We start from the raw sequence: 23,575 nt of genomic DNA on the forward strand, positions 1-23,575 counted from the left end.
TAACAAGCTAATGTTCATCATGAACCTCACTGGTTTTTCCTTTTTTCTAAATAGCATATCAAATAATTTAAAAGAACAGTCTTATCTTTGCCCCCGAATACATGCAGTATGAAAGCAGTGAACAATTCTAGGATTTACCATAATCTTCTCTCATCTTCCTTCCTTCTTCCCTCTGAAAGAAACTCACTTACTCTAATATAGGCCCAAATATGAGGTTGCCAACTAAAAACCCTAAAAGGTTCTTAGCAGGGGATATACTCAGACCCACAAAATCTAGGACCTCCACCCAAAAAATGACTGTAACTTTTTGATAAAACGTGAGGAAGTCCTCCAAGTAGCGATCAAGACTGACAGCAACTAGGTTTATTTAACATACTTCTCCAGAGCACCTATGTGCAACACCACTGGTGCTAGAGTTATTATAATTTTTGGATTTGGGAATGATTAAAGAAACATTTGACTTTTTAGCATAATGCAAAATCAAGCTCCGGCTCTACCACAAATGAACAGAAAATTCCATGTATCTGTACATCTGCCGCTCCAAGCAGGGAAATAATTCTCCCTACTCAGCAATACGTATTAAAAGCAAACTTTCATGTAGAGTAATGCACGTAACTACAGCACCTAAGCCCTGCCACTTGACTCATTTACTTTTGCTTAAAACCATTCACAGAGAGGAGAGATGAGTGAGATTTTGCTTCTCCTTTGCCTTGTCACAAACAACAACAAAGCAGTGAAAACTTAAACAGATGATATGGAGAGTGCTTTCTGGAGATTGTACTGCCACTTAATAATTAAGTCAAAGGCATATGTATGGAGAGTAAAGCTGCCTAAAATGAAACCAAAGATAAGTTTATTTCAGAAAGAACATGGATCTCTGTTTAGTCCTTTGAGCTAAAGATCAAAAAATGACACAAAATCCCATCAACAGGAACCATGTACTCCACCAACTTTAAGACAAAACCGTATCTTCTTTGGTTCCACAGACTGAACCTTTTGAACCCAAAGAGAAGGCAAGTGAGCAAGATGACTGGTGACTTAGAAGGAACTCTCTGGGTACTGTGTATTACTGCCTACTTCTCCGTTGCATTACTGCTCACTTCTCCAGATGTGTCAAAAAAATAATTACTCTTGACTGCACTGGTGCTTCTCTGGGCAATTTCCCTTGCCCACAAATCTGGTCTAATAGTGCTGGGATAATATAATTTAAGCATTCTCCATTTGTTAATATATAAGAGGTAGGCAAGCAGACTAGAGAGCAGAAAGGAACCAAGGGTCTAAGGGGAAGGAGACGCTTTTCCTTTTAAATTTTCACATACAACTCATCCCTAATTGTGGTTGCTCTAATCCAATTGACTCTAATGCTTTTCTCCACATGGAACTAAAGTGGTTACTTCAGGGAAGAATTTAATCCAGTTCCTCCTGCCTGGCAAAGGTTTTTTGGTTTTTTTTGTTTTGTTTTGTTTTGAATCAGGGAGTAGCTGACTTCATTCAATAAGGCATTTACAGTATCCCAAGGGCTGCTTTTCCTTAAAGAAAAAAATTTTTAAAAGAGACAACCCTTATCAGACTCCCCCCCTCCTTAGATGTTTTGGGAGAAAGTTCCTGTAGAACAGGAACTCTGTCACTCAGGATCACAGACCCTGTTAAGAATCGGATTAAAACTTATTCACAGAAAATGCACAAGCAACAAAATTCTGCAAACCAGTCTATGGACTCAAGATTAACAACTGGCCTATGGGCAGATAAGACTTTGGAAAAGATGAAGGTCAGTGGGGGGAGTGGCATCCTTTAGGCCTAAAACAAGACCTCCCCCTTCCTTAACCAGCAAGCAGGAAAATGGTGGGAGTACTATTGCAGGCTCATTCTTAAGAATGTGGGAGTCCACTCATGGGCAGTTTTGGCTTGCGAGCTTGGCTCTGGCCTGAGGATGCACTGCAGTCTATGACTGCCAAATCTTTCCTTCCTCTTTTCTTTTGGAGTATCAGACCTGCCTGTGGTCTGAAGACTCCAGTGGCCCTCAGAGTATTCCTACTGTCTTCTCTCTCCTTTTATACCTCCCATGCGTTTTCCAAATAAAACTCTAATACTTCTAATCCATCTTGGGGTCTGCTTCTAAGAGGACTCAGACTATACACCTGCAGTTATCGATGTTTTCATAGCACTTTCACAGGACCTTGGATTCTTCCAATCCTCACTCCAGTACCACCCCTCAACATGGGAACTACACCTCTTAAGAGGATGACTTCTTGCCCAGTGGCAAGGCCACCAAACAACAGGCCAATGATGTTCTGGTTTCACAGACACCGTGGGTATTTTTGAAATTTTTGCCTCCAGGTTAAGCACCAATGGTGTGACAGAAATTGGCATGGAAGGCCAAATTAATGTAAGGTAAGATGTGTAAAAGGCCTTAGACTTGTCAGGCCTGAATATATGGCCCTGACTAATGCTAGAGAAATCCTTCACATTTACACTATATTAAACATGGAATTGGGGCGCCTGCGTGGTTCAGTCAGTTAAGCGTCTGCCTTTGGCTCAGGTCATGATCCTAGGGTGCTGGGATTGAGCCTCACATTGGGGCTCCCTGCTCAACAAGAAGTCTGCTTCTTCTCTCTCTGCCCCCCACTCGTACTTGCTCTCTCTCAAATAAAATCTTTAAAAAAAAAAAATAAACATGGAACTGTACGTTCATAACCAAGTTCTGAAAAGTGATGGCACTATTCGACAGGGAGAAGACACAGTTAAGTAAGAACAGCCAAAGCAAAAATCCTATTCCAAAGTATGAGTGACCTTCTGTATTCACCAGAGATTCCAACAACAGTGAGTATTAGACTCAAAGTCAGTTCTTAAGTGTGTCGGTAAGAGCTATTAAGTATGCAAATGTTGTTACATGGGGGCCACAATGCCCTGAATCACACTCAGTTGGTCAGCTGAGCAACTCCTTTCAGTTGAAGGAGTAGGTGAGTGTCTGAGGTAAATATGAGGGACTATACCAGAATCCAACCATGCTCTATTACTTGTCCTAAATCACTTCCGTTCCACTATTTATTTAGGGCATGCAGTATTAAATGACAGTATCACCCTAACCTTTTCTCCTAGTAAGACATCGAAAGATCAAATCAGCATTATTTTTCAATCAGCACTATAATTAAAACAGTGTTATAAAATGAGACAGAAAAGGAGACATCTTTTAACTCAAGTTCCCTTCAATTCTCAAGAAGCCAAGTAACGAAATACTTTGTACTGTAAGGTTTTTTTCCCCCTCTTTATTCTTGGTTTAGGATGTTAAGCTCTTAATGACAAAGAATCCAAGCCCACCTGGCTCGTTTCCCAACACATCTAAAGCAAATCACAGTCATACTTCTATTTTAACCAAGCCTGACAACAAGGTGATTGAGTAGCTTTCCAAACTACTGGAGCAGCAGGTACTACCCTGCATAGGCTGGCGTTAAATCTGCACTTCATAAATCGCGCAGGCTCCTGGCCATTTAGATGCTCTCTCTCTCTCTGCAGAATCGGCAGTCTAACACTGGCTCTTCTAAGCATTAAAAATCATCACTCTGCTATCCCAACTCACTGTTCAGATGGGTCTCCCTGAATGCAGCCTTTATTATAACCTCACTGCTGCTGCCTACACTGAAGGAATACCATGTTTTTAAGTCAGAGATTCTCTTTCTTGCTTTATTATAATCAAGGGGTCTTACAGCGACCCCGATACTGTTACAAAGCACGGTGCTTTATAACAGTAAAGCTTCTGGAAAACCCAAACAAAAGACACGTCACCCGGTGACGTCAGCCTATATACAGTTCTGTGTGGTCGCAGCACATAAGCAATTCCATTCTTGTGCCGTTTCTCGGAAAAGCTTTTCAGTAAATGCACTCATGCTGCTCCAGGAGCTCTTCTCTGCAACAAGCCGCCCATCTGCCATCAACAAGTTAAGACCGAGAGAACTAACGGCTGCGGAAAGGAGAGACGGAAGCTTTGATTAACCAGCTGAGCAGTTAAAGGAGGACGAAATTAATAACTTACATTCGAAACTGATTTGGGGAAGCAGAGAGGACAGAGAAAATGAAACCAATGCTTTCGAGAGGAATATCCTAAGGAAAAAATAACTCACCCTGGTGGATTCAATTTTCCTCAGAAAGCCTGGGACACAGAAAACAGGAAACTGGTCAAAGGCTCCTGCATGTTAGAGCCTTTTACAGACTCACTGCGTTGAGTCTAACAACCACGACTGAATGCAGCCTCCAATGTGCTCAGAAGAATGGGTAAGTCCATGCATTTATGTGTCTTGTATAGTCAGCAAGGATTCATGCTTTTTAAAATAAGCCACTGAATTCATGTTTTATGGGGGAAATCACTGTCAAATTTTTGGATTTTGAGGTTTAGGTAAAAGCATATATTGCTAATGACAGAACATGCTCTATCTTTTTTCTTAATGGTTTAAGTTTTGTTCTAGTCATACTAACAAGGTTAGTTTTCCTGCAGCAAATGAAAAATAAATTATATGCAGTGAAATCTTTCGCCATAATGTTATTGTTGTTTTTTTAATAGCTCATACATTCTGCTGAAAAATATCCTATCTTCTTGTTTTCCTTAAATTATATTCTGCAGGCTTACATTTCAAGTGGCCATTAGGGGCCCCTATGCTGGCAGCAATATATGCAATGAGTATGGTTTTAAAAATGCTGCCTGCCCTGGGTATGGCGTGTCCACCCAAATGCCGCTGCGAGAAGCTGCTCTTCTACTGCGACTCCCAGGGCTTCCGCTCAGTGCCAAACACCACAGACAAGGGCTCTCTGGGCCTGTCCCTGAGGCACAATCACATCACAGAGCTCGAAAGGGATCAATTTGCCAGCTTCAGTCAACTTACCTGGCTCCACTTAGACCACAATCAAATTTCAACAGTAAAAGAAGATGCTTTTCAAGGACTATATAAACTTAAGGAATTAATCTTAAGTTCCAACAAAATATTTTACTTGCCAAACACAACTTTTACTCAACTGATTAACCTGCAAAATTTGGACCTGTCTTTTAATCAGCTGTCATCTCTGCACCCAGAGCTCTTCTACGGCCTTCGGAAGCTGCAGACCTTGCATTTACGGTCCAACTCCCTGCGGACTATCCCAGTACGTCTGTTCTGGGACTGTCGTAGTCTGGAGTTTCTGGATTTGAGCACAAACCGTTTGCGAAGTTTGGCTCGCAATGGATTTGCAGGATTAATCAAACTGAGAGAGCTTCACCTAGAGCACAACCAGCTGACGAAGATTAATTTTGCTCATTTCCTACGGCTAAGCAGTCTGCACACACTCTTCTTACAATGGAACAAAATTAGCAACTTGACATGTGGAATGGAGTGGACCTGGGGCACTTTAGAAAAACTAGACCTGACTGGAAATGAAATCAAAGCCATCGACCTGACAGTGTTTGAAACGATGCCTAACCTTAAAATTCTCCTCATGGATAACAACAAGTTAAATAGCCTTGATTCCAAGATCTTAAACTCCCTGAGATCCCTCACAACCGTCGGCCTCTCTGGCAATCTGTGGGAATGCAGCCCTCGAATATGTGCTTTGGCCTCCTGGCTGGGGAGTTTCCAAGGTCGGTGGGAACATTCCATCCTATGTCACAGCCCTGACCACACCCAAGGAGAGGATATACTAGATGCAGTCCACGGATTTCAGCTCTGCTGGAATTTATCAACCACTGTCACTGCCATGGCTACAACTTATAGAGATCCAACCACTGAATATACAAAAAGAATAAGCTCATCAAGTTACCATGTGGGAGACAAAGAAATCCCAACTACTGCAGGCATAGCAGTTACTACTGAGGAACATTTTCCTGAACCAGACAATGCCATCTTCACTCAGAGGGTAATTACAGGAACAATGGCTTTATTGTTTTCTTTCTTTTTTATTATTTTTATAGTGTTCATCTCCAGGAAGTGCTGCCCTCCCACTTTAAGAAGAATTAGGCAGTGCTCAATGATTCAGAACCACAGGCAGCTCCGATCCCAAACACGACTCCATATGTCAAACATGTCAGACCAAGGACCGTATAATGAATATGAACCCACCCATGAAGGACCCTTCATCATCATTAACGGTTATGGACAGTGCAAGTGTCAGCAGCTGCCATACAAAGAATGTGAAGTATAATATCGACCTGTCATCAAAAATTACATCAGATAAGTAACCTATTTTACATAGTAGGGGCTAAATACATACCTAATTTTTACCAATGGTGACATTAAGCCTAATTTTCCAAACCAAGTGGAGACTTAAGTTTTTGACATGTTGAAGTATTTTTAATTTTTTAATGAAACCATATTTTAAGTGTTATATGATGCAAAGCCCATATTAATTTGCACTCTTGTTGCAAAGTCTAAAAATGCTTACTTCAAAATAAGACATTTCATGTATGTAATTATAAACTGTCATGTGTAAACATTTACACTAAGGTCTCCATACGCTATTTTCTTCTACTGAAAACAGTTTGGAAAGAAGCTACTGAGCAGAAAAAGATATGGATCAATACTTGCTAGATCACTGCTCTCCATCCCAAGTACCACAACTGGCTTGCTGCTTAAAAGGGAGCTTAACAAAGTTCTCTTGTATGATAATTTGGTATTTACTCAAATCTACAATTTACTGCCAGTGTGGAAAGTAGAATTTCATGTATGCTGAAGACTGGTAAATATTAAACACTCTTCATCCAGAGTTTTTGCCTGGGTTGGTAGATACTATCAAAGTCCACATTATGAAATCAGAACCCTTTATGTAATTCTAATAAGCTGAGTGACTCTTTAATATATTTAAACAATGAATCCAAGTGATTGTGAAAAGGTCTTATTACAATGAAATCAACAGTAAATAATTACACTGACTTCATGTGATACATCTCTAGTTTGACTTATAATGGAAATGTTGATTTTTGTGGCATTTAGACAATTTTTTAAACTAGTATTAAATCACCATTTTACTAATTAGTTTACTAAATCCTGTATTTACATTTACATGTAAAAAAAAGATTTAGAAATTATTTTGGAGAGAAAAGAGATAAACTGAGTCAATTTAACAATCCTGTGACTTGCTCCCTCTAGTTGAAAGCACACACACAAATTCTCTCCCTCCCTCATGATCAAAGATGCCTTGACAAGGGGGTTTTAAACCTCTTTCTTCTGCCTTTTCCTGATCTTCAAACCTCAAAAAGCCAAATTAAAAATAATTGTCTAGCAAGAGGCATAACACTGATTCTTACTGAATATAATATAAAGGAACCAAGAAAAAAATCACTTTCTAAATATTATATGCTAATATTTGTTTAATTAAGATACCTATCCACACTGTAAGAGCAGTTCCTTCTAAGTGAAGGAACAACGTTTTACTGAGGCAATGTATTACTGAGTGTTCTCTCGTGGGAGAACACTCTACATGCCTATGCAGCCACACAGTGGTAACGCAAAGGTGGCATGGAGGTGAAGGGATGAAAGGGAAAGGGAGCATTTTGAAATGTAACCCACAGAAACAGTTTAGCTTAAGTTAAAAGGCAGCCAAGACTGAGGCAAAGGTTAACTACATAATCTGCATCAAACAGGGCAAGGCCCTGGGGCCTGCAGCTGAAAAGGGGAGAGTGTTAATAGAAACATTCCATAATTAACAAATGATAATGATGTCACCCTTTTCATGCAGAAAAGAGCCACAAGTATTTCATTTCTTTATTATTTCTACAAAGAAACTATGGCATATTTTGGATTTAGATCCAAGTCACCAATTCATACAGAATTTTTCCATAAACGAGGTTCCACGCACATAGTAGCAAAACCCATTAAATTAGACTGACTTAATTTTAGAAAAATGAGCATTTCTACAACTGACATTGACTGTATGTAAAAAAAGGCATATATCCTTAGAGAAAACCACCACCATTAAAAAAAAAAAAAAGTTATCATTCCCTTAAAATGACCATTAACACGTTATCCTTTTATTCAAGGCATATTTTCTTCCCAGGATTAAACTGCAAACATGCTAAGAATACAGTTTAACCCATGAGATTTAACTGTAATTTTTTTCTTCTTTAATACTAAGAGAGGGGTGTCTACCTACATTTCAAAGAAAACGTGTATCAGTAAAAAAAGCAGATGAGATCACAAATTAAGATAAAAATGTGCTCTCTATATTTTTTAGGGTGGGTAGATTAGTTTGGCAAAGTCTCAGCCCAGCTGTGTTCAACTGATCCTGAGCGGTGAGCATTTCATTTCTTATTAAACCAGACCCTGGGCCTGCCCAGGCAGAGACAGAAGCTGATTTTACGGCAGAGAGTGCAGCTCACTGCTTCCCTATAGAGGGACTGGATCAGAAGCCCCATTACAAATGAGAGCTCCATGAGCTAAAATTTACCAACCCATTTATCAGGGTAACCATGGGCATTTGTCAGGGCACAGCTCTGTCACAGTACAACTGTGCCCTGAACACAGAGACTCCACTAGCCCTGAGGGATAGCACTGGAGTATTTTCCATCATTTCATCCACAACCAACATTAATTGGAACTGTGAAGAGAAGGATGAGAAATACTGGCTGAGAATTCCCACATTCATCCTAAAGATTACCTTTAGTAAAATGGACCATCAACTGACAAAATCCTTAATGTATGTAGAAAAGTAATTGGGAAAGCAAGCCATTCAGTAAATTCTGGGGAACAGCATAGCAAAGCCACTAAGGAATACTTTCCAGTCGAAAACTATAAAATATTTTGCCATCCATTTTTTTGGTAATGCTCTCAGAGAAAAGTAAGTAACAGTGCCAGACAGCATTTTCCTTTTTCATTTAAAGTGCAAACTTCCCTTTTCAAATGCCTGAAGAAGGCAGGATTCCATTTATTTTTGGCCTATTTATGTTTCGGTATCGGCACAGGTTTGAAGATGAGACTGTGAGTCGTATGTCCTCTCTTCACCGACTGGCTAGGGTGTAAGAGCACCACTGCTACGCTGCAGATCCTGGTAACATGATGTTAGGGCTTTTGTTTTACCAGTGTCGTCTCATCCTCTTCAGTGCCTATCCCCCTCCTAGCCCCCGTCTTTTTTCACTTTCAAGGTTAAAGGAAAATGACCACTTAATCAAGAACCAGAAAAATATTTAAATCTCTCTGGAAAAAGAAAAGCTAAGCAGGCTATGATACTGTACCCACCTAGTAACCAAGAGCTTGTTTGGAATCGTTTATATTCATTTCTGTAGCTTGCCACGGATTTCAATCACTTTTTTGAAATGAGAGTGGGCTGATAAATCTGCAAATCCACACACAACTCAGAGAATACCCACTGCCAACATCAAATAGCAAAGATACTAATTTTTTAAGCCAAAAATCTGCACTAACACATGTAATTTCTTAATGTGCCTAAGTTAATTTCTATACCAATGCAATGAATGGAATCGATTGAACTTTCCAACTCCACTAATTATTAAAATCCATCTGCTTATTCTAATGCTAGTCACCAAGAGCTAGACTCCATCTTTCCAATAAAAATGAGCCCTCTGTATCGCTAGGTCCAAATCCTAAAATTCAAAACAGGCATATCATTTTCTTAAGGCATGCTTCCCACACATGCTATCAGGGCAAAAAAGCGATAAATGCCTGTTTCTCTCCCTAAAATGTGGGTATCTATATGAAATTTTAAAATAATATTTTGAGAAGCTGACTTACATGATCACTTTCCTAATAGAGCAATATAGTGACAGACTTTTCTCAAAAGTCTGTTTTGGGACATGATCTTCATATTTTATTGGCTTAAGTGCTTCAACCAGAAAAAGATGAAGATAAAGATGATAAGGTCATCTATAGGTAATTATATATTTCTGTTCTTAACCTAGGGCAAACTCACAGTACTTGAATAAGGCCAAAAACACACAGAAAGTGACTTTTCAAGATTTCATACAGCTATTACAAACATTTGGAAACATCTGCTACTCCTTCAACTAACCTATTCTTCCTTGGTAATCTTAAAAAAAAGTCTGATATATGGAATGTTTGGTGAACTTTCCTATCAACACTGAGACTGGACACTAAAAGTACAGTCCAAAACACATTGTGTTCAATCATCTTAAGAGCCATTTTTTGTTTTGTTTTGTTTTTGCTGGGAGATGGGCACTGGGTTGGGGGGTGGGAAGAAAATACTATTATAATGGGGCCGGGGGAGGTGGGTGGTAACAAAGTGCAGTGTACAGGAAAGATTTGTTATTAAAACTGTGTATACTGTAAAAAGTGAATGTCTTTTTTTTTTTTTAAGCTTTTCCTTGGTAGGCTATCAATTTTGACCTGTGAAACTTGAAAAACCTTGAGAAACCTTAAATGGACATTTGTTTTGTACCAAATTCTCTACAATGCCAAGTGTGTCAGCTGAGTAAAGGGCACCTAATCGAGTCTCTTCATTGAGAGAAAGGTTAAACTAAAGCGAAGAACAAAGTAAAGGACAGGGTGGTGGTGGCTGGGTGGGGAGTGGGGTGGGGAAAGCGCTAGCCAAAAAGCTACCCTGCAAACAACTAGCAAGTATGCAATAAGAAGTTGCTCTGTCACAACCCTTAGGGACTGGACAAACAGCTATCCATGGGGATCAAAGGGCCTAAGGTCGGCTTAAGGTTGGCTTCGCACCCTCCCCAAAAGTGGACTGCCACTACATCCTGGGGAGCTTCAAAAAGATCGCCTGTACCCAGCAAACAGCAACTTGGCCTTTACCTTGGGGATCCACTGGTGGGGACAGACACCAGCAGCACCTTACACACCATTCCTGGGAGGGATGTCCATAGGTGCTGACCATGCTGGGATCTCTAGGATCCTTACATGACCTACTCTACCCTACTCTGAGACACCAGCTCAGCAAATATGGATAGGGAAAAGGAAGGTAAGATTTTTAGGTAGTATCCTTGCTTGCAATGAACATCCCCAGGATAAGATGCTATGCCTGAGCAGCATGTTGGGGCAGGGGGCGGAGTGTGTATGCAAAAAGTGCCCTGGTCTCAAGGAATTGACTGCCAGGAGCTGCCACAATTGACAGGATGCACCTACTACTTCTCAGGCCCAGAGCAGTGCAACAGGACCCCATGGGCAGGAAGAAACAAGGCCACCCCTTTCACCCACGGATGAGGGGATCAGAGAGGTTAAGAGAGCTATCACACCAGGAATCTCAGCAGTAACAAGGGCAGAGGCAGGAACCACAGCACAAAATTTTACAGTCAAACTCATCATGTATGCACTAGAGGGCACAGGTGATGGTGGCTTCAAATTGAACACAGAACCGAATTCCTATACTTTATGGAGTTAAAAGAGCTTATTAACCTAATTCTAGTACATTTAAATCTTGACAATCCCATGTAAAGCTACATTTCATTTCTTTATCAGTTATTTTAATTAGTTATTTTAATTATTTTGCCTATATGCCACAGCATTCTCAGGTTCCCACTCAAATTTATAATAGATTTCTTCAAGGTCTGTTTCAAGTGGTTTTTTTTTTTCCCTCTCTTTAAATATATCTAACCAGCTGGATACTCAAATCTCCCTTAGACAAAATGTACTACAAATTGTCTTTCACAAAGAGAGAAGAGAAAGAGAGGTGAAAATCATAGCTATTCCAAACATTGCGCCTCCTTAGCATGAGTCCCTCCTCACTAGCCAAAGTTTTGGGAACACTCTTTAGGGACACATGTTGAGCCCCCTTCCCCTATCCACAGGGGACATTAAAGAGGAAGAAATTTTCAAAGGCAAGTACAGTGAGGCACCCTATTCAGCAAAGTCTGCAATCTGAACATAAACCATCCTTTATACATGGAGGCCCAAGAGCAAAGTCCAGCACATGGCCTCCCAACTCAGGACCTCCCACCAAAAACCCAACATGAAGGAGAATCTGTGAACAATTTGCCTGAAAGCAAGGGCCAATAACCCTACCACCACCCTTAGACAGAAGATGACTCTTCCCTCACTTGAGAACCAGTTTTTAAAACTGTAGCCCCAGAGACAAACCCAAAGCAGTTTTACAACTTTCATCAAGACACTTTACCAAAAACTATGGTAGAGAGATGTAAAAATGTCCTAACTTCACTGACTGACTCTCCATTCAAAATTGTGTTCAGAGCACAAGAACTCCATGTTTAGGCTGTGGTATTTGTACAAAAAATTCACATGTGCACATGCACATATTTATACACAAATACACATACACATATGTGTATAACTTAAATATATATGTAAAACCTCTAGGTTGCTTCTTTTGAAAAATTAGACAAAAACTATACAGCCATTGATATCAGCCCACCTGCTTCATCACCATGAGAAGCAAAAAAGTTCCTCTTGAGATAGACGAAAATATTTCCTATGGGCTAGCTACCAAATACATAGAGGGTAAATGCTCAGCACCTTAAACCTTTGAAAACTATCATTTTATATGACCTACTTCTATGAAGTCAAGGAAACATAGCGTAATACGCTCATATGTACTAAATGTTTTAAATAAGGATATGAAAAGATCAGAAGCAGGGATTCTTAACTCTAAGGGTCCAGGATATGTTTTATGGAATGCAAGAACCTCCTGAAATTACAACGCAAGTATTTTATGTATGTCTAAATATTTCACCAGATTCTAAAGAGTTGTGGTAACTTATTAAAAAAAAAAAAAAAAGCCCTAGTAGAATAATGAAATAGTTATTTCTAGTATACACTAATTTGGCATTGATCTTCCTGGTGGCTAAGACAAAGAACAAAACCAACAGCTTTCATCTGATAAAAGAAGCACACTGGTTTACTTGGGGGTAGAGACACTTAAGTGCAAAGCCCTGTGAATTACTTATAAAATAGAGCTGGTTGTAGGAACAGTAAGAAAAAATGTCAGACAATATCTCCAAGGAGGTTATGAAGAACAGGCAGACTTGTTCTTCACGTAAATCCTTAAAAAAGTTAAGAGTAAGAAGCCTACGCAAGCATGTTGCATGCTTTGTGGTGACCCAAGGGTGAAGCCTATAAAGTCAGCAAGATTGAATATGCACCTACTTGGGTCAGCAGTTCATGTTTCCTCTTTATCACATCCCTGGGACCAACTACAGTGTTCCATCACCTAAGAGATACCCAGTGAATATTTGCTCCATTACAAGTCTTCTAGATGAGTACAACTTAAAATTTAAAAATCTTTTAACTACATCATGAATGAAAAGAAGCACATTCCATGCATAATCTCTAGTTGTGCTGATGATAATCCTAAGTGTTCTCTTTGGGTAATAATCTTTAAGATGACAACTAATTTTCTAAGAAAGCAAGCATTTAAAAAGATAAAGCATTCACTGGTCTGATAACTGTCAGAAATTTAACTGTCCCTTTAAAATTTAACTCATTCTATAACTATTAAAACAAACACCTAGATTTCAACAGGAATAAAGAGCACAGTGATTAAGAGACCTACTCCACACTTGTACCTGTGACTGTGGACAAGTCCTTCAACTTCACTGTGCCTTAAGCTTCTCATCCCTAACATGGAATTAATAGTAGTAACAACCAAAGGGGAATTTAATCCACGTAAAGTACGGAGAACAGGCTGCAACACCGTAAAGGTTCAATAAATGCTTGCTCTTTTTTTAACTGCAGTATGTGGAGAACTGGTTGCAACAGATCCATCAAGTAGAGAATATAATCACATTAAAAACATGTTAGACCTCAGCATTAGTTCATGAAACTCTACTTTGTAGACTAACTTCCCTCACTAAATTAATGTGTAGTATCCAAAATGAAGACTGATAATGAGCAACAGCTTTTAATAAGCCAATAGACTGGATACACTTCTTGTATCTAGCATTGATATAAAACTAACCACATTATTTCACAGTCAAGTAATCTGCTTTGTAAAATGCATTATAATATTACACATGACATTATTTTGGCTTTATGAATTTAGGCTAAATTTCAAAAGATAAAATCCTTATTTCCAAAATTCCATCGGAGTAAGGCAGTCACTTAAAATCCAGTGATGTCTTTTTGTCCTTGTTCAATAAAACTATATGTGACAACATATATTTTACCCATTATCATAAACAGAAACTATTTTTCAAAAGAAATAAGAAATAATCTCATTGATATCCCAGCTTCTGACAATTTTATTTTAGGACAAAATACATGGCTGAGGATTAAAGATCACAATTATGTTTTTGTTTTGTTTTGTTTTTTTGCTTAGAAGATAAATGCACTTTAAGTCTACCACATCTAATTTTGGAAGAGGTCCATCCAACCATGGCAGATTTGGTTTCTAGGCAGATTTGCCAGAATTATTGATATGAAGGGAAGTATGAAAATTAAAAAGCACAAAGATAACCTATCAGTTCAGTGCATATATGAAGGTTATGTTTCATGATTGCTGATGATCCTCCACATTACCAAAATATTAAATATAAAGCTTGCTCAGAATTAACCTGTCTGAATGAATACACACATTGAGTCTATCAGAAACTGCAGATCTTATGGCCCAAATTTTTTAAGACAAGAACTTCTTTTGATTGTTTTTCCAAGATCATGGTCCAGTTTACCCAGCAAGGAAAAAGACTTTATCTCCTCCTTCATCCACAACTTTTCTCCATCTTCCCACATCTCTTGAAACTGGGCTTGCTTTTTGATCCTCAGTTACCAGCACATTTACAAGCTCTTCCCATACCTGATTCTCCAAGGAAATTCCAAGGAAAAGCACCTTACTGAGCAGAAACCATTCAGCTGCGGTATATCCAAAGCTGAGCACAAACCTTCTTTAAAACTACCTGTAGGGCGCCTGGGTGGCTCAGTCGTTAAGCGTCTGCCTTCGGCTCAGGTCGCGATCCCAGGGTCCTGGGATCCAGCCCCACATCGGGCTCCCTGCTCAGCAGGGAGCCTGCTTCTCCCTCTCCTACTCTCTCTGCTTGTGTTCCCTCTCTCGCTGTGTTTCTGTCAAATGAATAAATAAAATCTTTAAAAAAAAAAAAAAAATAAAACTACCTGTAATTTTTTTTTTTTTTTTTGAGAGAGAGAGAGAGAGAGAGCACGCGCATGCATCATGAGGTGGGGGAGAAGGAAGGGGTGGATATCAAGCAGACTCCATGCCGAGCATGGATCCCAAAACAGGGCTTGATCCCATGACCCTGAGATCACAACCTGAGCCAAAACCAAGAGTCAGACAGTTAACTGACTGCACCACCGATGTGCCCCAGAAATACTTGTAATTTTAAAGATACTCCTTGACTCCACAAAACTAAGTAACTATCAGCTGCAAAATGATCCCCACAATTAGGGAGACACTAACAGAAACACAATCACTCACCTGAATTGTCCTCAGTTTACCTTTCCCTTTGAATAAGATTCAAGTATCAAATAATGTTTATTCATTTTTTTTTTACTTTCAAAAGACCAGAAATACAGTCATTTAAGAAAAGTACCATTTTTGCATTAATAATTAGCATTCACCCTAGCTCTGTGACCAAATAAAATCCCCAACACCCTTCACATCTTTAATATGAATAGTTATTTTACTGGTTTTATTTGGGGGTGGGGAATGTGTCTTGGGCAAAGAAGATATGGTTACACAGGACATGGTTGTGAAATTTTCAGAAATGTAGAATTCTTGGGGTAATGATAGGCCATAATCCTTACTTCCCTCATCTATGCTGTAAAATTTTTTTTTTGTCAGGATTCCATAAAACTGGCCACAAAAATACTGATCTTTCATGTGTAAGTACTTTTGAGAGTTTTTGCTCTCCATAGGGAAAAAGACATGAGCATGAGGCACTGGTAATACTAGGACTACTCATGCTAGGACTGCTGCACGTAGCACACACTAACAACTGTGCTGACAAGTGACCCTGATGGTGCTACTCCTCTCTTAGCAACCTCCCTAACTTTCCCTGGAAGTTCACGAGGAAAAAAAATAACAGCAGTGAGAAAGCAAGGGAAAAGGATCTACCACCCTCAACACACTCTTGTAGGCATCTAGAACACTGCTGTTATCACATCTCCCTCTTCTCTCCTGACAACCCGTTTTAGACCAATGTGTGCAGAGCTGCTCTCTGACACTTGCCTTCATCTTCCAACAACTAGAGCTCATTTTATTACTGTGTTAAAACTGCCAGTCTAACATTTATCTATTACTCTCCATGAAAACCTAACAGCAGGTGGTCAAGCATTCTCTCCCTTTTGAAGCAATGTTTCTGAGGTGTCAAAAAAATATCACAATGCATAAGTGCTATCACCCATTTTGTGCTCACTTAAATTTAGATGTGAGATGAATTACAGATAAAATGTGAAGAACCAAACAAACCATAGTTTATCTAAAGTATACCTAGTTGACATTCCCAAAGGCATCACCGTAAGTTATTACAAAAACTATTAAACATATTTCCATAAAAAACACAAATCTACTAGCCTCCGAAAACATATAAATAGTATTTTGAAAATCTCACCTTTTAAATATTTTATGTCAATTTTTAAACACACACACCCTCAGTTTAAAATGAAGGCAGGGTGGCCTGGGGATTAGATAAAACCCATGAAAGGCTAGCTGCTTTATCCTGTTATCAACTAACATTTAAACTAATTGAATTCCAAGCCTTGGTATCAACTGGAATGGACATTATTTGGGAAGGGGAAAGATGGGAAAGATTAAGATTCAGTTTTTGACATACTAAAATCAAAATGTTTATTAGCCTTTCAAGTAAAGATGACAAGTCCAAGGTAGAGATCTAGACTGGAAATATACATTTTGAAGTCATCATAGTAAACATGGGTATTTAAAGTCACAGAACTGATTGAGATTACCAGGGGAATGAGAGTAGATGGAGAAAAGACTCACAGGAACACACCTTCCTCCTATATCAGTCTGTGGCATATTTAAACAATATCTATCAAATGGCAGTCAACAAAAAAAGGATGAGTTTCAAGGGCAGCATCCCCTCAACATCAAAGCCACTTGAGCAAAGAATGTTCTATTGGAAATAAATGGGAATTGGGTCAGCTTAATTCAGGAAAATGATCTTAAACATTACCCATCTAGAAACTGTTCCAAATAAAGGTCTGCACATACACTGTTTTAGAAGTGAGAATGATTACTACCATAACAAGTTCATCATTCATGGAACCTCTGAGTATGTACTCCACGCCAAGTAGGTGCTAGATATGGCCCTGCCCTCAATAAGGTCAGTGCGGTAAACTAAAGAACCAAAGATCATGGGACAATCAGAAAAGCAGGTTTTAATTTGGGGAGCAAAGGTACAGCTAGCTCATGTACTTGAACTATAAGACAGTCAAATATTCACTAAAAAGATAACCATATCTATCTCTAACAGTGGTTTGGATTACAAAGTGTGTGTGCTGATAAAAACTAATCAAATAGTACACTTAAATTCTGTACATTTCATTGTGTATAAAATTTTCCATAAAAAACTGAACTCCAGTTAATGATAAGCATGCTGCAGTGTTTAGAGGTGAAGTATACAAGCGTCTGCAAACTTATTTTAAAATACATCCAAACAATAAGATGGACACAGGAATAGATAAATATGTGATAAAGCATCTAACAAAATGTTAACCACAAAATCTAGGAAATGGGTGTATGGGTGTATGGGTGTGTGTGTGTGTGTGTGTGTGTGTGTGTGTGTGTAAATATATATGTATACGTATACATATATGAGTGTTCACTGGACAATTCTTCCAGCTTCTATGTATGAAAATTTTCTTTGTTGGGAGGAAAGGAAAATATATACTTACAATTGTAATTTAGGGTATTGACAATCTACACACTATTTCTCTCAATCAGACCAACAGTGTTACATGATGGTTAATACCTTAGACTCTGGAGTCAGACTAGGTTCAGAATATAGCACACCCGCTTGCTACCTGTAAGACCTTGAGCAAGTCATTTATGCCTTAATGGTACATAACTCATGCTGTGAAGATTAAATGGGACGCTTCCTGGCATACAGTAATTGCTAAAGCATAAGCTGTATTATGAAGATGATGATGATTACGAAGTTATTTTTAAATATTTCAACAAGTACTACTTCAACTTTCACTATGAGATAAAACAATATTCAACAAAGAGCTAATAAAAGAGAATCAGCCCAAAACTGTGAATTGGACAGTGCTACTTAGATTACTGATATTCAGAGAACAGGGCAGGCAATGAAGAATGTAGTGGAAAAGGAGGCTTTAACCCTGCTACAGCAAGTATCCCACAGGATTTCAATATGGTTAGGTGCAGGGGTAGCCAGAACCACCAATCTGACAGATACTACCAGTAAGTGCAGCTGAAGTGAACCAAGCAAAGTGACAGGGGGACTCTGGGACCGGACAGGGTGTATAGATTTAACACGGTCAGCAAAAGCTGCCATTCCAGATCTCTGGAGATGGCTGGGACACAATGATGGAAGCAATGATTTAGAAAAATGTGTTCTGGCAATTCTCCTTGTTTTGCTGAGAAAAACAAAACCCAGAACTTTGACTATCAAAAAGGGCTGCTAAGGAAGAAGGATAAGGGAAAGAGATTTACTTAAAGGACAAGCAAAAGGTAAGAACCAATGGTCAGCGAAGAAAGAACAAATGCCTCTCTCGAAGAGCCTTGCTCAAGAGAAATAGCAGATTAGGGTATGAGGGGGAAAAGGATGTAAGAAATCATTTATTCAATAAGATGCACTAAATAAAAACAGCCTTCGGGTTCTAATATTAATCTCGAAGTTTCACAATTAATCTCCAATCTAAAACTATTTTCTGAAAAGATAGCTTTCTCCACATTTTCAATTTGCAGCTTTTTTTCCCCAAGTGTCAATAAGGACTTGCTCTTATGAATTAGACACAGAAAAGGCAGGACAGGTTTCTTCTTTTTAAGTATGAAGCAAAGCTCTTGCTAGTGTCCCATTCATTCTAGTAAAACCTACCCCTTTTTCCCCACTCTTAATCATGGACTATTAACATTTTTGCAAGATAAAGTTTTAAACTTTTAGAACAATCATTTCTGACTCCCTAATGTGGTGCAAATACTAACAGAAACGCAGGAGCACAGTGTAGTGACAACCTGTTAATTTTACTCCCTCCTATACTACAAAAGAATCTTATTATAAGGTTTAATTTGTTACTTTCATATGTAAAGGTTCATTAATGGCTTCACCTCAGTGGAACTGCTGTTTTTGTTAAAAACTAAGTGGTGTGGCTTCCAATACAATCTTAATAAAGGCCCAAACTGTTTTCAACCTCCCATCTTAATAACAGAAATTGAAGATGAAACATGACATCTTAAGGGTTACACTTCACAACAACCAGTTTCAGTATTTCAGAATCCCTTCATTCCCCACCCAGATTTAACTCTATCATGTTTTTCGTTCCCTCCCCATAATCAAATAGTTTATTCTTTTTTTTTTTTTTAAGATTTTATTTATTTAATTGACAGAGAGAGAGAGACAGCAAGAGAGGGAACACAAGCAGGGGGAGTGGGAGAGGGAGAAGCAGGCTTCCAGCAGAGCCGGGAGCCCGATGCGGGGGCTCGATCCCAGGACCCCGGGATCATGACCCGAGCCGAAGGCAGACACTTAACGACTGAGCCACCCAGGCGCCCCTTCTTCTTATTTAGAAATATTCTTTCAGAAATCGTAATTATGAAAGCTCTTCAATATGTCTCAAATATGAACATACACTTCTTTTTTTCTCCACACTGATACTATAATCAAGACTAGCTAATAAATTTCTCCACTTGGGCAAACCATGGGAACTACCAGATACGCAGACTTTTTCCAAGACTCAACAGTTCCACATTAATTTTGATTTAACAAAAGTTGGGGAAAACTCAAATGGGGAGAACCTACCAGAAATCAACTCTTGTTGCTTTTTTCCCAGCTCTTCCTTTTCATAAGAAAAGGGACACGCTGTTCTCTCTGCTAAGAGAGTGACAGAATGGAGACAGTGTCTCACCAACCAAACACTATATGGAAGTGTTGATGCTCCGCACACCTCCAGGGAACTGTCCAAAACTAAAAAACCACTGGTAAAACAGTGTTCTAAGCTTTAAAAAAAGATTAAAACTCAACAACATACAAATCTTTAGGAAACAGGCAGAAAAAAAATGTTTTACCCAGTATGTGTTGGATGTTCCTGTCATTGCTATTACAAAGGCATTTACTGGTAAATATTGCAATTTCCTGCATCCACAGTAATATATATATAGAGGAACTATATATAAGTGCTGGCTCGTTACCTTCCTTGGTTTAAACATGAAGGTTAAAAAGCTAGTAACAGGTTTGTTCTTTGTAGGGACCAGTTTTGGTCTTCACATTCAAAAATCCCAATGTATTTTCTCTATGAAACTGAAATCATCTGTCAAGGGTTACAACTGGTACTTAAAACTCTGCAGCAAACAGTGAAAATACATTGTCAGTACTGTGGAGAAATCAAAGTGTATATCCCACATGGTAAGAAATCCCTTTCCATACAGGATGACATTATTAAAAAGCCATTACCTCTTCTAATGAATAGCACCTATACAGTATAAGGAAGGATAAGATGCTATCACAATAAATTAGACAAAAACTGAAAAAGAAAACTGGAAAAATGTCTACAAAAAGGCTCCAGGGGCTTTTTTTTTTCCTAAAAGAGGGATCTAGTGGATTCAAATCAATTCTGCTCTTAAAAATCCTTTACTGTTTTCACTGTACACCAAAATGTCTATATTTTACCCTATTGCAGTTGGAGGAGTTTGTCAAACCATTCTTTCTTTCTCTTCTTCCACTTAAGCTTCTCTTCAGTGATGCTTGGAAGCCCATTCATTCATCCTTTCATTGTCTTTCCTTACTTGGGCGCTCTCGAGCATTTACACTTTTCACTTAAGTCTATGTAAAAGAGTGTGTGTACAGGCACAAGTACATGTGTTCAGTTAGGGAAAAATGGAAGCAAAAAGACCCGAGATCAAGACAAAACAGCCTCTATTTATTTCACAGAGAAAGCCATTATTTAGCTCATTTCTTGTCAAAGATTTTCTTTTTTAACTTTAGCTCCTCCCTCTAAATTCGAGTCTTGTACCGGCCATTTTTACTTGATTAGAAAAAGAACCTCTCACTTGAATATGTGTACCGTCACATTCAATGCTCGCATTCAGAAACTTGTATATCTATAAATAAACTGCAGATATCCACACAAATTTTGCAGATGCGGGTAAAAATAAAAACAAAATAAATATTCTTAAAACTATTTACAAGTATAAAAATCCTGCAGATGTGATGTCAATGAGAATTGTGAAAGGCAGGTTTATCATATTTTGCTATAGAAAGAAAGGCTCTGAAAACCATCACTACACCAGTTCCCTGACTGGTTGTCTTCCATCCATCCAGGTCAAATAAATTTTGATCCTCAACAATTAAAATGGCCTGTATGAAAAGAATTTTTATGAAAACTAAAAGTTCAAAGTCAGGCAATTAATTACTACCTTGTATTCAACCATGAAATCTTTACAAAGGAATCTGTATTCACAATATGCTGATTTACAGGAAACTCTCATTTGAAATGTGAAAATTCCTTCCTAGAACCACTGAGTTCAACAGTCCTTTCTCCTTTTTTGTACTATTTCTGTATGTGTTTCATATACACACACAGCCACAGCATATTCCTTCTATTTTTGTTCCAATTTTTTTTTTTTTAATTTTATTTGAGAGAGAGAGAGTAAGTGCACAGGGGAGGGGCAGGCTATGCAGGGTTCAATCCCATCCCTATTTTCTTAAGCAAGAATTGGAAATATGTCTTTGCTGTACAGGTATGTTACACAGGTATGGGATTAAGATTTCTTTACTAAAGAGTAACCACCAATGTAGGCTTCTAAGTCTCAGGCAGTAGCTATTAATGCAAATTAATTCCTGACCTAATAAAAGTGATTGAGCACAGGGACACCTGGCTGGCTCAGTCAGTTAAGCATCTCCCTTTAGCTCAGGTCATGATCCCCAGGTCCTGGGATCAAGCCCTACATGGGGCTCCCTGCTCTGCGGGGAGTGAGTGTGCTTCTTCCTCTCCCTCTGCCGCTCCCCCTGCCTGTGTGCTCACACTCTCTCTCAAATAAAAAAAAACCTTAAAAAAAAAAAAAAAAAAAAAAAAAAAAAAGGAAAGTCCCTATCCAAATGGAAGAAATACTAAGTTGGAGCACTAACCTCACACCAGGCAGATGAAAGATTGTGACGTTATTTGTACTGTGCCAATTTAGCTAATTTGGAACTACGTTTCCCAGAAGTCCCTTCCCTACATAGTTCCACGTCAGACTGGACCACATGAGACATCCTTGCATGAGATTTGGAAGGCAAAAATGAAACAGCAACCATCTTTCTTATGCTGAGAAGGTTGGTGCAGGTACAACACACTAACGTTGTAGCTTTGGCTGGCTCGTTTTGTTAGCATAGGGCAAAAATCAAAACCACAACTCCTACAGGATTTTCTCCTTCAGCTTTGCTGACTTCTAGGTCAGGTGCATATCTAAATTTGTAATAAAGGAAGCCATCTTCTTCAGGAAATCTCTATCATCAGAGTTGGAGGCACAGATGTAATAAGAGGTCAATATGAGTTCCAGACTGTCCTCATGAGGCCCAGCTCATGTTCCAGAATGACCCTGTTTCACATGTATTAGCTTTTCTTACAGACTGCATGCCCTGCTCACCTCTGGCTCCAGCACCAGATATAAAAGCAAAAGCCTCAAACAAACTATTTAATCTGCTCCCATGATTGCATAATGTCAAATCTCTATAATAAATTCCTTAGGTCTTTCATAGTTGCTCTACTTCTGTGAATGACCCCTACGTGACACAAAGATGTGTGTGTGTGTGTGTGTGTGTGTGTGTGTGTAATTAATCCAAGTTGGGAAAGGAATCTGTACCCTACAAAATCCTCTAGCCACAAAAGAAAAGATAAACACACATAAATTAGAATGAAAACAAAACTTTGATATGGTGAAAAGGGAAAAAAAAAAAAAAGGAAGAAAGTCATATGCAATATCAAAAGGCAAATGACAGATTTAGAAAAAATACATGCAATACAGATGGGCAGATATTAAGTTAATACCCATAATATACAAAGAGCTCTAGCAAAGAAAAAGACACATAAGTCATTAGAAAAATGAGCACAGGATATGAATAGGCAACTCACAGGAGAGCAGATCTAATGACCTGCAAGGATATAAAAAAAAAAATTATTTCAATCCAAAAGTGGTCAGGGAAATGTAAATTAAAGTAATAATGAGCTATGACTTCATACCCATCAGATTAGAAAAATTACAACACCACCTTCTATTAGAGGATGTAAAGAAAAGGCTATTTTCTTACATTGGTGGTAGACCTACAAATAGTTTAGGCTTTTTTAGAAAATAATCTGCTAACATTTCTTCAAATGAAGATATACATGTACCATGAAACCCAGCAATTTCATAGAAATAAAATAATCTATTCTTTTATTCTTCTATTCTCAACAATCTATTTCATAGAAATAAAGCAGCAAGCACAAGGCATTGCAACATTGTTCATAATACTTAAAAAAGTTTAACCAAAAGAAAAAAAAATTAACCAAATGCT

The 23,575-nt window shown here is 38.6% G+C and overlaps 2 protein-coding genes across 4 annotated transcripts in view; one reads left to right on the forward strand and one right to left on the reverse strand.

Moving 5' to 3' along the window:
* CTNNA1 (catenin alpha 1) overlaps positions 1 to 23,575 on the reverse strand; it is a 317,040-nt gene that overhangs the window by 56,595 nt on the left and 236,870 nt on the right. The window lies entirely within an intron of this gene.
* On the forward strand, positions 3,542 to 10,411 carry LRRTM2 (leucine rich repeat transmembrane neuronal 2). The gene is made up of 2 exons (XM_025852156.2): positions 3,542 to 4,269; positions 4,616 to 10,411. Exons 1-2 carry the CDS (start codon positions 4,266 to 4,268, stop codon positions 6,160 to 6,162), a joined length of 1,551 nt encoding a protein of 516 aa, XP_025707941.1. The 5' UTR covers positions 3,542 to 4,265; the 3' UTR covers positions 6,163 to 10,411.

This window comes from Callorhinus ursinus, unplaced genomic scaffold (assembly GCF_003265705.2).
Source record: "Callorhinus ursinus isolate GAN/ISIS: 27379988/994484 unplaced genomic scaffold, GSC_fseal_2.0 scaffold83, whole genome shotgun sequence".
NCBI lineage: Eukaryota > Metazoa > Chordata > Mammalia > Carnivora > Otariidae > Callorhinus > Callorhinus ursinus.